Source organism: Coenobita brevimanus, chromosome 84, assembly GCF_032717465.1.
Source record: "Coenobita brevimanus isolate Jiangsu-jjx chromosome 84, ASM3271746v2, whole genome shotgun sequence".
In the NCBI taxonomy this organism is placed as follows: Eukaryota; Metazoa; Arthropoda; class Malacostraca; order Decapoda; family Coenobitidae; genus Coenobita; species Coenobita brevimanus.
The window spans coordinates 38,412,455-38,426,333 of NC_137037.1; the positions used below are offsets into that span (position 1 = coordinate 38,412,455).

Here is a 13,879-nt window from a genome sequence, read left to right on the forward strand (position 1 = left end):
AAAGATGAAAATCATGTAAAGCGTACAGTATATTACAAAAACTACTGTTGTGGAAATGGTGGCGCGTTAGGGGATAATATGGAGCGAATTAGATACATTCCCCACTAAAATTTCCCAGTGAATCTCATCGATCCATCTGTCTTCTTGCTTATTTTTATAACAGCTGATGCCAGGCAATTTTGTTCACATAATAACCCTTAAGTATTTCAGTGTTTATATTCCAGTGAAGCAACCTCTAAATATTATTTTATTTTTAGTTTTTATGGATTTTTTGTTTTCAGGGATGTTAAAAATTAGCTGATTGTTTTTCTCAGATTTATTAAGCAACTATACAGCAACCATTTCCTGATATCACAGAAATTATGCCACACACCTTGTATACCAGCAAGTTGTGTTAAGGATGAATAGTAGTGTCTAATTACCACATGAATCCATAGTTTATTGGAAAACCCATTAATATATGTCACAGCCTACACCTAACTTTGTTAGGTGGTGAGGAATTAAAAAAACAACAACAACAACACACTTAAGAGCCTTGACAACCTTTCTCAGTGCCCTGTCCAGCCGCCTCCAGCTTCGATAACTTCACTGATTCTCTCTGACACAGAGTTTACAAGGTTAAGGCAAATGTTAGGGCGGCGCCTTATGCTCTCCCACACCTCCATGGCTGTTCTCTCAATAGCCTGACGAGTCCGCCCCTCGCCCACATCCCATTCCCTACACATTATGGCCCACAAATTTTCTATTGAGTTGATATCGCAACCTTTTGTGGGCCAATTCAGGGGCTGCACTTCAGGGTGATCATGTAACCACTGATTTACAACGTTGCATTTGTGAATGGCTAATATTATGGGTTCTGGGTGTGGGATTGCCATAGCTCTCACTGATGATATCAGGACTTCTTCCAACACCTGAACATATTTTTCGCCCGTGAATCTTCTCTCTAAAACAGTAAGCTCTCCTGGCCCAAATGCCCACATCCAGCCCCAAAGGTTTACACTAACACGCCCACTCTTTGCTATTTCTCGAATATTTTTAGCATTGAATCGGGTATTATGTAGTCTCCAGCAATGGCGTGACCCAGCTTCCACTGATCTAAAAACTTTCTCATCAGTAAATATTACGTTTCTCCAGAAACTTTGATCATATGCAAGGTATTCCAAGGCAAAACCTAGTCGTGCCTCCTTCTAATGGTCAGTGAGATATTATTTTCTGGCAGGTGCGTATCGGCGAATGGAATGCTTTCGTAGGAGTCGCCTACATGTTTCGGGATCACACTGGAGTTGAAGGTCGCGTGTATGCTGCACAGCTGTCACCAGTGGCCTGTTTTCAACAGCATCTAACAACCGAGCCTCCTGTTCAGCTGTTATGACCCGCGGCCGGCCACTCCTTGGTCTCGTTTGAAGTGATCCATCGTTACGCCACCTCCTGATCCACTTCTGAACTGTCCGCTGACAAACTCCGACTGTAGCTGCAATCTCTTCTGTGGCCATACCTCCCTCCCATAGGCCAATAATTCTCGCCCTATCAGTGATGACCGACAGAATTTGCTCTTCCTGTGGCCATTGCTGAGGAGGTTGGAAACTCATTAGCTGTGTGATATTGGTGCTAACCTCTAGTTCATGTCCCAGTGGCTATTACTAAGACACTTAATATGCTAATAAGATGAGTACTTCCCCACAGTGTTCCCTGTTTCCATATTCCATAGGTAGATAGGGAGTATATATTCTGTGCTGTCAGTCTCTAGTCGCTATTCCTAAGTGTCAGATATTAAACAAACAGCAAGCATTATTAGAAACAATCGGTGTGCAGGCCATTTCAGGCGGCATGAACACTGACTGACGGACATAATTAATCCGTAAAAAAATAAACCTCAGAAAGTAACCATATATATATATATATATATATATATATATATATATATATATATATATATATATATATATATATATATATATATATATATATATATATATATATATATATATATATATATATATATATATATATATATATATATATATATATATATTTAAGTGTAGAGTTACAAGAGTATGGATAAAAGAGACAAACCCTTTAGGTGAAGTCAAGTATGAGCTACAGTTAAAAGTGTATGAGCTACGTGGTTGACTGCGAAGGTTGTATGGGTGAGTGGGTGTTTGTGGCTGTGTAGTGTTGCCAGTTGTGTTTTTGTGTGTGTAATGTTCATTTGTAATTGTCCCTGCTTGTGGTCAGACCTATATATATATATATATAATATATATATATAGTCCGGTAGTATATATATATATATATATATATATATATATGAGATATGCTTCTGCCAGTTTTAGTCTAATATGGTCATGACATATATATATTTATTATATATATATATATACAGTAGAACCTGTCCTGTTTATTGATGTGTGATGTTCCAGAACCGGAGTCATATGAGGACCGAACTTTTCCCCATAAGAACCGGATAATGTAGGTGCATGGTTCCAAGACCCCAGATGCTTAGTGTTTAAGTTTCAGCACTGGTCATACCAATATATTTCCTTTACGGGTGACTGTATATTTACAACCTTCGTGTGGGCAAATTAATTCATAAACTACATTGGTAACACTGTCTTCTGTTGTTTCTCATTGATGAAGATAAGCAATAATTTTTCCACTTCTTCAATCATGTTCCGCTAACTTTCCTCTTTTCACTGCCAGTAAATAATTAAACTGAGCCATTGTCTGAGGGGATAACACATGATGTGTTACGTGTCACAATCTCTCTAAGCACACGTTCATCCGTTTTATAAGCAACAAGGTGGACGCGTGATTACCAGCTTCCCTTCGTTTGGTAACAGTATGGTTGGAAGCGAGGTCCGATATTTGTGGTCGACCTCTGGAGCCAAAAAAAAAAAAAAAAAAAAATATATATATATATATATACAGTATATATATATATATATATATATTGTTATATATATATATATATATATATATATATAACTTCTGAGTGGAAGACCTCCTTTCCCACCCAAAGGGCATGAGGAGAAGCAATGTTATGACAGCCCACCTAATGGCGGCTCTCCACGCTGCACGATCCATTGCAGCCTCCTGTTCAGTCCCTTAACCCTAAGGTCACACTTAATGACCTCGTCCCATGTCTTTCTCGGTCTACCCCTCATAACCCCACCCCCAATATTAACACTTCTCACCTTCCTCACCCAATTATCATCCCCCATCCTCTCCACATGTCCAAACCACCTCAATCTACCTCTCCTCATCACAACACCAATACACTCCAGTCCCATCCTACCTCTCAACTCTTCCATTGTAAACCCAGCCCCTCCAGGCCTTGGACGCAGGGACGCACTGCACATCCACCTAATCATTGTCATTTCTGTACGTCTGAGCCGGCGAATGTCTTCCTCCTTCACTGCCCAGGTCTCACTGCCATACAGCATTACACTCCTAACACATGCTGCATACAAAGACCCCTTAGCACGTAGGGAGAGCCCTCTCAATGTCAGGAGAGGCAAGAGCTCCCTGAACTTCTTCCAACCACTTCTCACCTAGCCACAGAGCTAGCTCCAGCCCCACCTCCAGCACACAACATGTCTCCCAAATAACAAAACTCTTCCACACACTCAAGAGATTCACCAGCAAGTTCAATCCTTTCACGTCTGACGATCTCCACCTGCTCACCCCGGCACGCCGTACACATAAAATCAGCATTATCTCGCAGTCTACCTCTGATACCACTACATCTCTTATGCACCCATTTATCACACACACCGCACAAGATGGAATTACTTCCCACGCCCTTGTGGCAAACTGCACATGGCCACTCTCCCTCGTCTTTGACAGTACCGCCACCAACCCTAGATATCATCACTTTTGTTTTATCTGCATTTACCCTTAAACCCTTTTGCCCCATACCATCTCTCCACTTCCTAAACCTTTCCTCCGCCTCCCTTTCATTCTCTGCAATCAACACCAAATCATCAGCATACAACAACTCCCACGGGAGTCCGTTTCTAAAGTCACGTGAAAGGGCTTCAAGTACCATGATAAACAACATGGGACTCAAGACTGACCCCTGATGCACACCAACATTCACGGAAAACTCATCACTCAAATCTCCATTCACTCTCACCTGGGTGTGAGCACCCACATACATGGCCATAACCACCCTAACCAGCCACTCCTCCAAGCCAAGCTTTCTCATTGCCCACTTCACCACCTCTCTAGGGACTCTGTCAAAGGCCTTTTCCAAATCAACAAAAACAAAATAAAGATCCCTTCTCCTACCAACATATTTTTCCTGAAGCTGTCGAACAATGAATATGGCATCAGTGGTCCCCCTACCTGGCATGAACCCGAACTGCATCTCATCAATATTCACTCTTTCTCTAATCATACCTTCTAAAACTCTCTCCATTACCTTCATTATCTGATCTAAAAGCTTTATACCTCTATAATTTCCTCTTTCCAGGGCATCACCCTTCCCTTTATACACATTTACAATTACACTCTTCAGCCAATCATCTGGGACAACACACTCATAAATAATCCTATTTATCAGGTCAGTGACTAATATTATATATATATATATATATGTCAACCCAGACACACCTGCTGCCTTCCCCACCCTCATCCTGCCTATATATATATTATATATATATATATATATATATATATATATATATATATATATATATATATATATATATATATATATATATATATATTCTTTGTATATATTCTTATATTATATATATATATATTTCCATATATATATATATATATATATATATATATATATATATATATATATATAATTTTTATGTTGTATATATATATATATATATATATTGTCCCCTATATATATTTGCGCGTCCTTCTTGCAAGTTGTATCAAGCTCTGCTTGATATATATATATATATATATATATATATATATATATATATATATATATATAGATTGTTACATAGCCTATGATTTCATCATCCTTTGTATAATTCTAACGTACAGTATGCTGCATGTTTGATCACGAGAGTGTTCTACCTCACTCCCCCCTTCTCCCCTTATAGTAGAGTAAGTCGTTCTTTCTGTTGTTCAGAGCAGGACTGTCAACTCTTTGTCCCCTATGGCTTCATTTGCGCGTCCTTCTTACAAGTTGTATCAAGCTCTGCCGGCCCCTATATAATGAGCTGTCTCTGGATGAACTGCCACTTAGATCTACTCCTCATTTTGTTCACATCTCTGTCTTCCCCTGTACAGTTGTTATTATTTTTGTGAGTGCTCAGGAAGTCTCCAACCATCTAGCTGCTGTGTAATTTGAGTATAAGTGTTATTACATTTTTTCTTGTACTGTATAGCATAAGGTGTTAATTCGTAGGCCTGGTGAGGTTTTTGTGATTAATGTATAGTTTTTGTTGTCAGCCAGTAGTAATAATATTTTGTATCTGTAATAATATATCTTGCATTAACTGAGCATTATCCGGTTTTCTCATTTTATCAGGGCTGACTTAGATAAATTTACTCTTGCTAATTTCGTGTTAATAGAGGCTATTGCAGTTAACCATATATTTAACCTGTTTTTGCCATTACATTATCCTTATGAGTCCTGAATGTTTAGTTGTTAGTTTGAGCATTAAACTTTAACTTGTAATTTTACCTAACTCTTTTGTTTTGAACCTGGAACTTTGCGGGACAGTTTTCTCTGTTCCGTAACATAAATTTGGCGACCTCTTATCAGGATATTCAGGATATTATCATAAGGATATTGCTTGATATTTTGTGACTGTGATTTATTCATGATGTCTACTATTACTACGCTTGATGAAGCCAAAGATTTTTTGTCAAATGTGCAAACAGTGTGTGATGTAGAAAACAGAACAAAGAATGAACTTAAGCTTGTTGCTCAACAATTGGGAATTGCTGTTCGCTCTCATCATTCTAAAGATCAAATTGTTGACATGATTAATAAAAGCTTGTTTAATGTAACTCCTCCAGATGAGCAAACGCAGATTGAAATAGCTAAGTTACAGCTAGCCCTGCAGGAGGCTCGTGCTAAGGAGGCTGAGTCTCAGGCTCTGAGGCACAAGTTGAACTTGCTAGGATTCAGGCAGACCATGAGTATCGCATGAAACAAGGTGGAACTGGATCATCTAGCTCTGATGATTTTGATGTGGCTAAAAATGTTAAACTTGTCCCTCCTTTTAATGAATCTGATTTAACAAAGTATTTTCAGTTGTTTGAGAGGGTAGCTACAGGTTTTAATTGGCCCAAAAAGTATTGGCCAGTACTCCTTCAAACTGTTCTCACCGGTAAAGCTCAAGTAACTTATGCATCTTTGCCTCAGGATCAATCTGATAATTATGATGTAGTTAAGAGCTTGATTCTTAAGGCCTATGAGCTTGTTCCTGAAGCCTATAGAGTAAAATTTAGGACAACTTATAAGCAAGATAAGCAATCCCATGTTGAGTATGCAAAAATCAAAGAAGATCTGTTAGAGCAGTGGTTAAATTCTAAGAATGTGGATTCTGATTTTGATAAATTTAAGCAGATGATTTTGCTGGAGGACTTCAAAAGGTGTATTAATAAAGATGTAAGCCTATATCTTGATGAGAAAAGAATAGATAATTTGTCTGATGCTGCAGTTTTAGCTGATGAATATGTTCTCACTCACAAGAGATATTCTAAAGAAAAAGGAAAGCTGAGAGTAAGTACGTTGCCTCTACTCAGAGTACAGGTAACAGGAAAGAGAATAAAGATGATGTTTCTCAGGAAGTAAATACCAGCTTCCACCTCTAGATTTCAGAAAAGTAAATGTACTTATTGTAGTAAGCTTGGTCATACTACGGAGAAATGTTTCAGGAGACAGCGTGATGTGAACAAAAAGGAGTCTTTAAATATTCAGTCAATTGGTCTAGTGTCCACCCTTGAGAGTTCCCAGAATTCTTTAACTGAGTTAACTGAACCTGCTTTGACGGTAACTTAAATTCTCATGATGGAGCTCCTCTTTTGAGAAGTAACGTGGGTGACACTCTCAAGAGTTCATGTGCTAATTTCCTGTCTGATGGTTTTGTCAGTCCTCTGGACAGTAATGACAGGAAATCAGTTAAAATATATCGTGATACAGGTGCTTGCCAATCCCTTATGCTGACCAGTGTTCTAGGCTCTAATGTTAATTCCTCTGATGAAACTGTAATCTTACAAGGTGTAGGGAATAATTACTTCTCTGTCCCTCTGTGCAGAGTGAATTTAGAGTCTGGTTTTGTTAATGGTTCCGTTATGGTTGGGTTGGTTGAGACACTCCCAATGTCAGGTGTAACTTTCTTACTTGGAAATGATATTGGTGGAAGTCAAGTGTGTCCAGCTCCTCAGTTGTCTAGTGAAGCCAGTGGCTGCGACCCAGGATTGTGATGTCCCTGATGTGTTCTCTGCATGTGCTGTCACTAGGGCTAAGTCTAAAGTTACTGGTGACTTAGAGGATAATGATGATGATGATGTTATCCTAGCTGACACTTTTCTTGCTAATTTGGACCACTCACCAGATGAGGCAGTACCCCGTAGTGTTGATAATTTGTCTCGTCAAGAGTTGGTTGAGTTGCAGGTTGCTGACCCTGAGTTGAAAGGTCTAGCTAACTCTGCTTGCAGTGAGGAAGAGTCAGCTGGTGCTTCTACTTGTTATTATATAAAGTCAGGAGTACTTATGAGGAAGTGGAGACCCCCAACAGCATCAGCCGACTGTGAATGGGAGGTTGTACATCAAGTTGTCATCCCTCGTGTTTGTAGGCAGGATATCATTAGAGTGGCTCATGATTCCAGTTTGGCAGGACACCTTGGAGTGAGGAAGACTGTGGCACGCATTTTGAAACACTTCTACTGGCCAGGTATCTTCAGAGATGTTTCCTGGTATTGTAAGTCTTGTCACACCTGTCAAGTTGTGGGGAAGTGTAATCAGACCGAAAAGGTTGCACCTCTAGTTCCCATTCCTCCTTTTGAGGCGCCATTCACCCGTGTGTTGGTGGATATTGTGGGCCCTCTTCCTAAGACTTCTTCAGGATTTTCTTATGTGTTGACCCTGATTGATATGGCTACTCGTTATCCTGAAGCCATTCCACTTAGAAATATCTCAGCAAAGAACGTGGTTAAGGAAATGCTAGGGTTCTTCACAAAGTTTGGTCTGCCCAAGGAGGTACAGTCAGACCGGGAAGTAATTTCATGTCAAATGTTTTCAAGCAGTCTCTGAAAGAGTTGGGCATCACCCAGATCACGTCTTCAGCTTACCATCCCCAGACCCAAGGAGCGTTGGAGAGATATCATCAAACACTCAAATCGATGCTCAAGAAATACTGTTTGGAACATCAGAAAGACTGGGATAAAGGTCTTCCATTCGTTGTATTTGCCGCAAGAGAATCTCCAAATGAATCACTGGGCTTCTCACCCTTTGAACTACTGTTTGGCCATGAAGTAAGAGGACCCCTTAAGCTACTCAAGGAATGCTGGCTGTCGGAGGAAGATGACGTCAACCTGCTGGAGTATGTGATGAAGTTCAAAGAACGGCTGTCCACTGCTTTACAGCTGGCGAGAGAGAATTTAGGAGCTGCTCAGGAGAAGATGAAGACTTGGTATGATAAGAAGTCCAGGTTACGCCACTTTCAGCCAGGAGATCAGGTTTTGATTCTGCTACCGGTGCATGGGCAACCTCTTCAAGCCAAGTTTAGTGGTCCTTATTTCGTGGAGAAGAAACTCAGTGATGTCAACTATGTCATCGCCACACCAGATCGTAGAAAGAACAAGCAACTTTGTCACATCAACATGCTAAAGTTATATCACAGGCGGGACGAAAATAACCCAGTCTGCACTGTAGCTGTTCCACCCGAGTCTGCAAGTGAAGTTCTCCCATGCAGCATGAGCCTGAGTGATAGTTTGGGGAAGAATCCTGATATCATGAATGATCTCCAGACTAAGCTTTCTCATCTACCTCCCGAGGAAAGGCAGGAGTTTTCGGCATTACTGCAGGAGTACCCGCAAGTGTTCCGTGCCACTCCAGGAAGAACCACTGTGTTGATGCATGATGTCGATGTTGGAGACGCAAAGCCAATTAAACTGCCTCCTTACCGTGTGAACCCAGTGAAAGTTCCTCTCATCCAGAAGGAGCTTGGCTACCTGTTGGACCACAAGATGATTGAGCCCTGTCAGAGCGAGTGGAGTTCTCCTGTCACTCTAGTCCCTAAGCCAGGTGGGTCACAGCGGCTTTGCATCGACTACAGACGTGTTAATCAGATAACCAAAACAGACACTTACCCTCTCCCTCGCGTGGAAGATTGCATAGACAAGATCGGAAAGGCTAGGTACATAAGTAAGTTTGATTTGTTAAAGGGATACTGGCAAGTACCTATGACTGAACGTGCTAGGGAGATCTCATGTTTTGTAACACTAGGAAAGACTTTTGCATGTTCTGTAATGCCATATGGTATGAAGAATGCACCAGCCACATTTCAGAAGCTCATGAATGTTGTAACAGAGGGTTTGGCAGGGTGTGTTGTTTATATTGATGATGTATTAATCTTCAGTGACAACTGGAAAGATCACCTATGCCATGTCAGTAAATTTCTTGAGCGTTTGGTTCAGGCTAATCTTGTAGCTAATTTATCAAAGTGTGAGTTTGGTCAAGCTAAAGTTCAGTACCTTGGGTACGTAATTGGTGATGGACACGTTGCACCACCAGGAGCTAAGGTTCAGGTTATAAGTGATCTTCCCAGACCTAAAAGTAGGAAAGAGCTACAAAGATTTTTTGGGAATGGTAGGTTATTACAGGAGATTTGTTCTTAACATTTCAATTCTTGTATCACCACTTACAGACCTACTGAAACGGGGAGTTAAATCTGTCTGGACCGATAACTGTGAATCCTCTTCAGCAAACTTAAAGCTATCCTATTAAGTCAGCCAGTGCTCGCTACTCCAAATTTTGCTAAGCCTTTTAAGATGGCTGTTGATGCAAGTGATACAGGAGCTGGGGCTGTTTTGCTGCAAGAGGATGATCAGGGTATTGAACACCCTGTATCTTATTACAGTAAGAAGTTCACCCACCTCAAAAGAACTACCAACTATTGAGAAAGGCTTTTGGCCTTGATTTTGGGTTTACAGCATTTTTCATTTTATTTGTGTTCTGGTTTTGACCCCATAGTCATTTATACCGATCATAACCCACTGAAATTCCTTAGTAAGTTTAAAGATAAAAATCAGAGATTGACAAGATGGAGTCTACTTTTCAGGAGTATTCATTAGACATACAACATGTCAGGGGAAAGAAAATGTTATTGCAGATTGCTTATCTAGACTTTAGACAGATTGTTTTAGAGTAATAAGAAATTTCCTTTGTAAATTTCTTTTTCTTTGTGGGGAGGTGTTACATAGCCTATGATTTCATCATCCTTTGTGTAATTCTAACGTACAGTATGCTGCATGTTTGATCACGAGCGTGTTCCATGCCTCACCTCACTCCCCCTTCTCCTCCCTTAGAGTAGAGTAAGTCGTTCTTTCTGTTGTTCAGAGCAGGAGTGTCAACTCTTTGTCCCCTATGGCTTCATTTGCGCGTCCTTCTTACAAGTTGTATCAAGCTCTGCCGGCCCCTATATAATGAGCTCAGTCTCTGCATTAATTGCCACTTAGATCTGCTCCTCATTTTGTTCACATCTCTGTCCTCCCCTGTACAGTTATTACTGTGAGTGCTCAGGAAGTCTCCAACCATCTAGCAGCTGTGTAATTTGAGTATGAGAGTTATTGCATTTTGTTCTTGTACTGTATAGCATAAGTTGTTAATTTGTAGGCCTAGTGAGGTTTTTGTAATCCATGTAAGGTTTTTATTGTCAAGCCCTTATTAATAATAGTTTGTATCTGTAATTATTTATCTTGCATTAACTGAGCATTACCCAGTGTATTTTCATTTTATCAGGGCTGACTTAGATAAATTTACTCATGCTAATTTCGTGTTAATAGAGGCTATTGCAGTTAACCATATATTTAACCTGTTTTTTGCCATTACATTATCCTTATGAGTCCTGAATGTTTTGTTGTTAGTTTGAGCATTAAACTTTAACTTGTAATTTTATCTAACTCTTTGTTTTGAACCTGGAACTTTACGGGACAGTAGTGATTTTTAGTATTCTCACTTAAAGTGTACATTATCTTTCTCTGTTCCGTAACATAAATTTGGCGACCGCTCATCAGGATATTCAGGATATTATCATACGGATATTGCTTGATATTTTGTGACTGTTACTTATTCATGATGTCTACTATTACTACGCTTGATGAAGCCAAAGATTTTTTGTCAAATGTGCAAACAGTGTGTGATGTAGAAAACAGAACAAAGAATGAACTTAAGCTTGTTGCTCAACAAGTGGGAGATGCTGTTCGCTCTCATCGTTCTAAAGATCAAATTGTTGACATGATTAATGAAAGCTTGTTTAATGTAACTCCTCCAAATGAGCAAACGCAGATTGAATTAGCTAAGTTACAGCTAGCCCTGCAGGAGGCTCGTGTGAAGGAAGCTGAATTTCAAGCACGTGCTAAGGAGGCTTGTGTTAAGGAGGCTGAATTTCAGGCCCGTTCTAAGGAGGTTGAGGCACAAGTTGAACTTGCTAGAATTCAGGCAGACCATGAGTATCGCATGAAACAATGTGGAACTGGATCATCTAGCTCTGATGATTTTGATGTGGCTAAAAATGTTAAACTTGTCCCTCCTTTTAATGAATCTGATTTAACTAAATATTTTCAGTTGTTTGAGAGGGTAGCTACAGGTTTTAATTGGCCCAAGGAGTATTGGCCAGTACTCCTTCAAACTGTTCTCACCGGTAAAGCTCAAGTAACTTATGCATCTTTGCCTCAGGATCAATCTGATAATTATGATGTAGTTAAGAGCTTGATTCTTAAGGCCTATGAGCTTGTTCCTGAAGCTTATAGAGTAAAATTTAGGACAACTTACAAGCAAGATAAGCAATCCCATGTTGAATATGCAAAAATCAAAGAAGATCTGTTAGAGCAGTGGTTAAATTCTAAGAATGTGGATTCTGATTTTGGTAAATTTAAGCAGATGATTTTGTTGGAGGACTTCAAGAGGTGTATAAATAAGGATGTAAGCCTATATCTTGATGAGAGAAGAATAGATAATTTGTCTGATGCTGCAGTTTTAGCTGATGAATATGTCCTCACTCACAAGAGATATTCTAAAGAAAAAGGGAAAGCTGAGAGTAAGTACGTTGCCTCTACTCAGAGTACAGGTAACAGGAAAGAGAATAAAGATGATGTTTCTCAGGAAGTAAATACCAGCTTCACCTCTAGATTTCAGAAAAGTAAATGTACTTATTGTAGTAAGCTTGGTCATAATACGGAGAGATGTTTCAGGAGACTGCGTGATGTGAACAAAAAGGAGTCTTTAAATATCCAGTCAATTGGTCTAGTGTCCACTCTTGAGAGTTCCCAGAATTCTTTAACTGAGTTAGCTGAACCTGCTTTGAGGGGCAACTTAAATTCTCATGATGGAGCTCCTCTTTTGAGCAGTAACGTGGGTGACACTCTCAAGATTGCATGTGCTAATTTCCTGTCTGATGGTTTTGTCAGTCCTCTGGACAGTAATGACAGGAAATCAGTTAAAATATATCGTGATACAGGTGCTTGCCAATCCCTTATGCTGACCAGTGTTCTAGGCTCTAATGTTAATTCCTCTGATGAAACTGTAATCTTACAAGGTGTAGGGAATAATTACTTCTCTGTCCCTCTGTGCAGAGTGAATTTAGAGTCTGGTTTTGTTAATGGTTCCGCTATGGTTGGGTTGGTTGAGACACTCCCAATGTCAGGTGTAACTTTCTTACTTGGAAATGATATTGGTGGAAGTCAAGTGTGTCCAGCTCCTCAGTTGTCTAGTGAGCCAGTGGCTGTGGCCCAAGATTGTGATGTCCCTGATGTGTTCCCTGCATGTGCTGTCACTAGGGCTAAGTCTAAAGTTACTGGTGATTTAGAGGAAAATGATGATGATGATGTTATCCTAGCTGACACTTTTCTTGCTAATTTGGACCACTCACCAGATGAGGCAGTACCCCGTAGTGTTGATAATTTGTCTCGTCAAGAGTTGGTTGAGTTGCAGGTTGCTGACCCTGAGTTGAAAGGTCTAGCTAACTCTGCTTACAGTGAAGAAGAGTCAGCCGGTGCTTCTACTTGTTATTATATAAAGTCAGGAGTGCTTATGAGGAAGTGGAGACCCCCAACAGCATCAGCCGACTGTGAATGGGAGGTTGTACATCAAGTTGTCATCCCTCGTGTTTGTAGGCAGGATATCATTAGAGTGGCTCATGATTCCAGTTTGGCAGGACACCTTGGAGTGAGGAAGACTGTGGCACGCATTTTGAAACACTTCTACTGGCCAGGTATCTTCAGGGATGTTTCCTGGTATTGTAAGTCTTGTCACACCTGTCAAGTTGTGGGGAAGTGTAATCAGACCGAAAAGGTTGCACCTCTAGTTCCCATTCCTCCTTTTGAGGCGCCTTTCACCCGTGTGTTGGTGGATATTGTGGGCCCTCTTCCTAAGACTTCTTCAGGATTTTCTTATGTGTTGACCCTGATTGATATGGCTACTCGTTATCCTGAAGCCATTCCACTTAGAAATATCTCAGCAAAGAACGTGGTTAAGGAAATGCTGGGGTTCTTCACCAAGTTTGGTCTGCCCAAGGAGGTACAGTCAGACCGGGGAAGTAATTTCATGTCAAATGTTTTCAAGCAGTCTCTGAAAGAGTTGGGCATCACCCAGATCACGTCTTCAGCTTACCATCCCCAGACCCAAGGAGCGTTGGAGAGATATCATCAAACACTCAAATCGATGCTCAAGAAA

The 13,879-nt window shown here is 40.3% G+C and overlaps 1 protein-coding gene across 1 annotated transcript; it reads right to left on the reverse strand.

The window, feature by feature from the left end:
• Positions 1-548: 548 nt before the first annotated feature.
• Positions 549-980, reverse strand: LOC145410134 (uncharacterized). Its single transcript, XM_080280331.1, has one exon. It carries the CDS (start codon positions 978-980, stop codon positions 549-551), a length of 432 nt encoding a protein of 143 aa, XP_080136457.1.
• Positions 981-13,879: the final 12,899 nt, after the last annotated feature.

What these genes read in the sequence shown, in the direction of transcription:
- LOC145410134 (XM_080280331.1), bottom strand. Translation starts at nt 980, where the DNA reads ATGTGGGCATTTGGGCCAGGAGAGCTTACTGTTTTAGAGAGAAGATTC.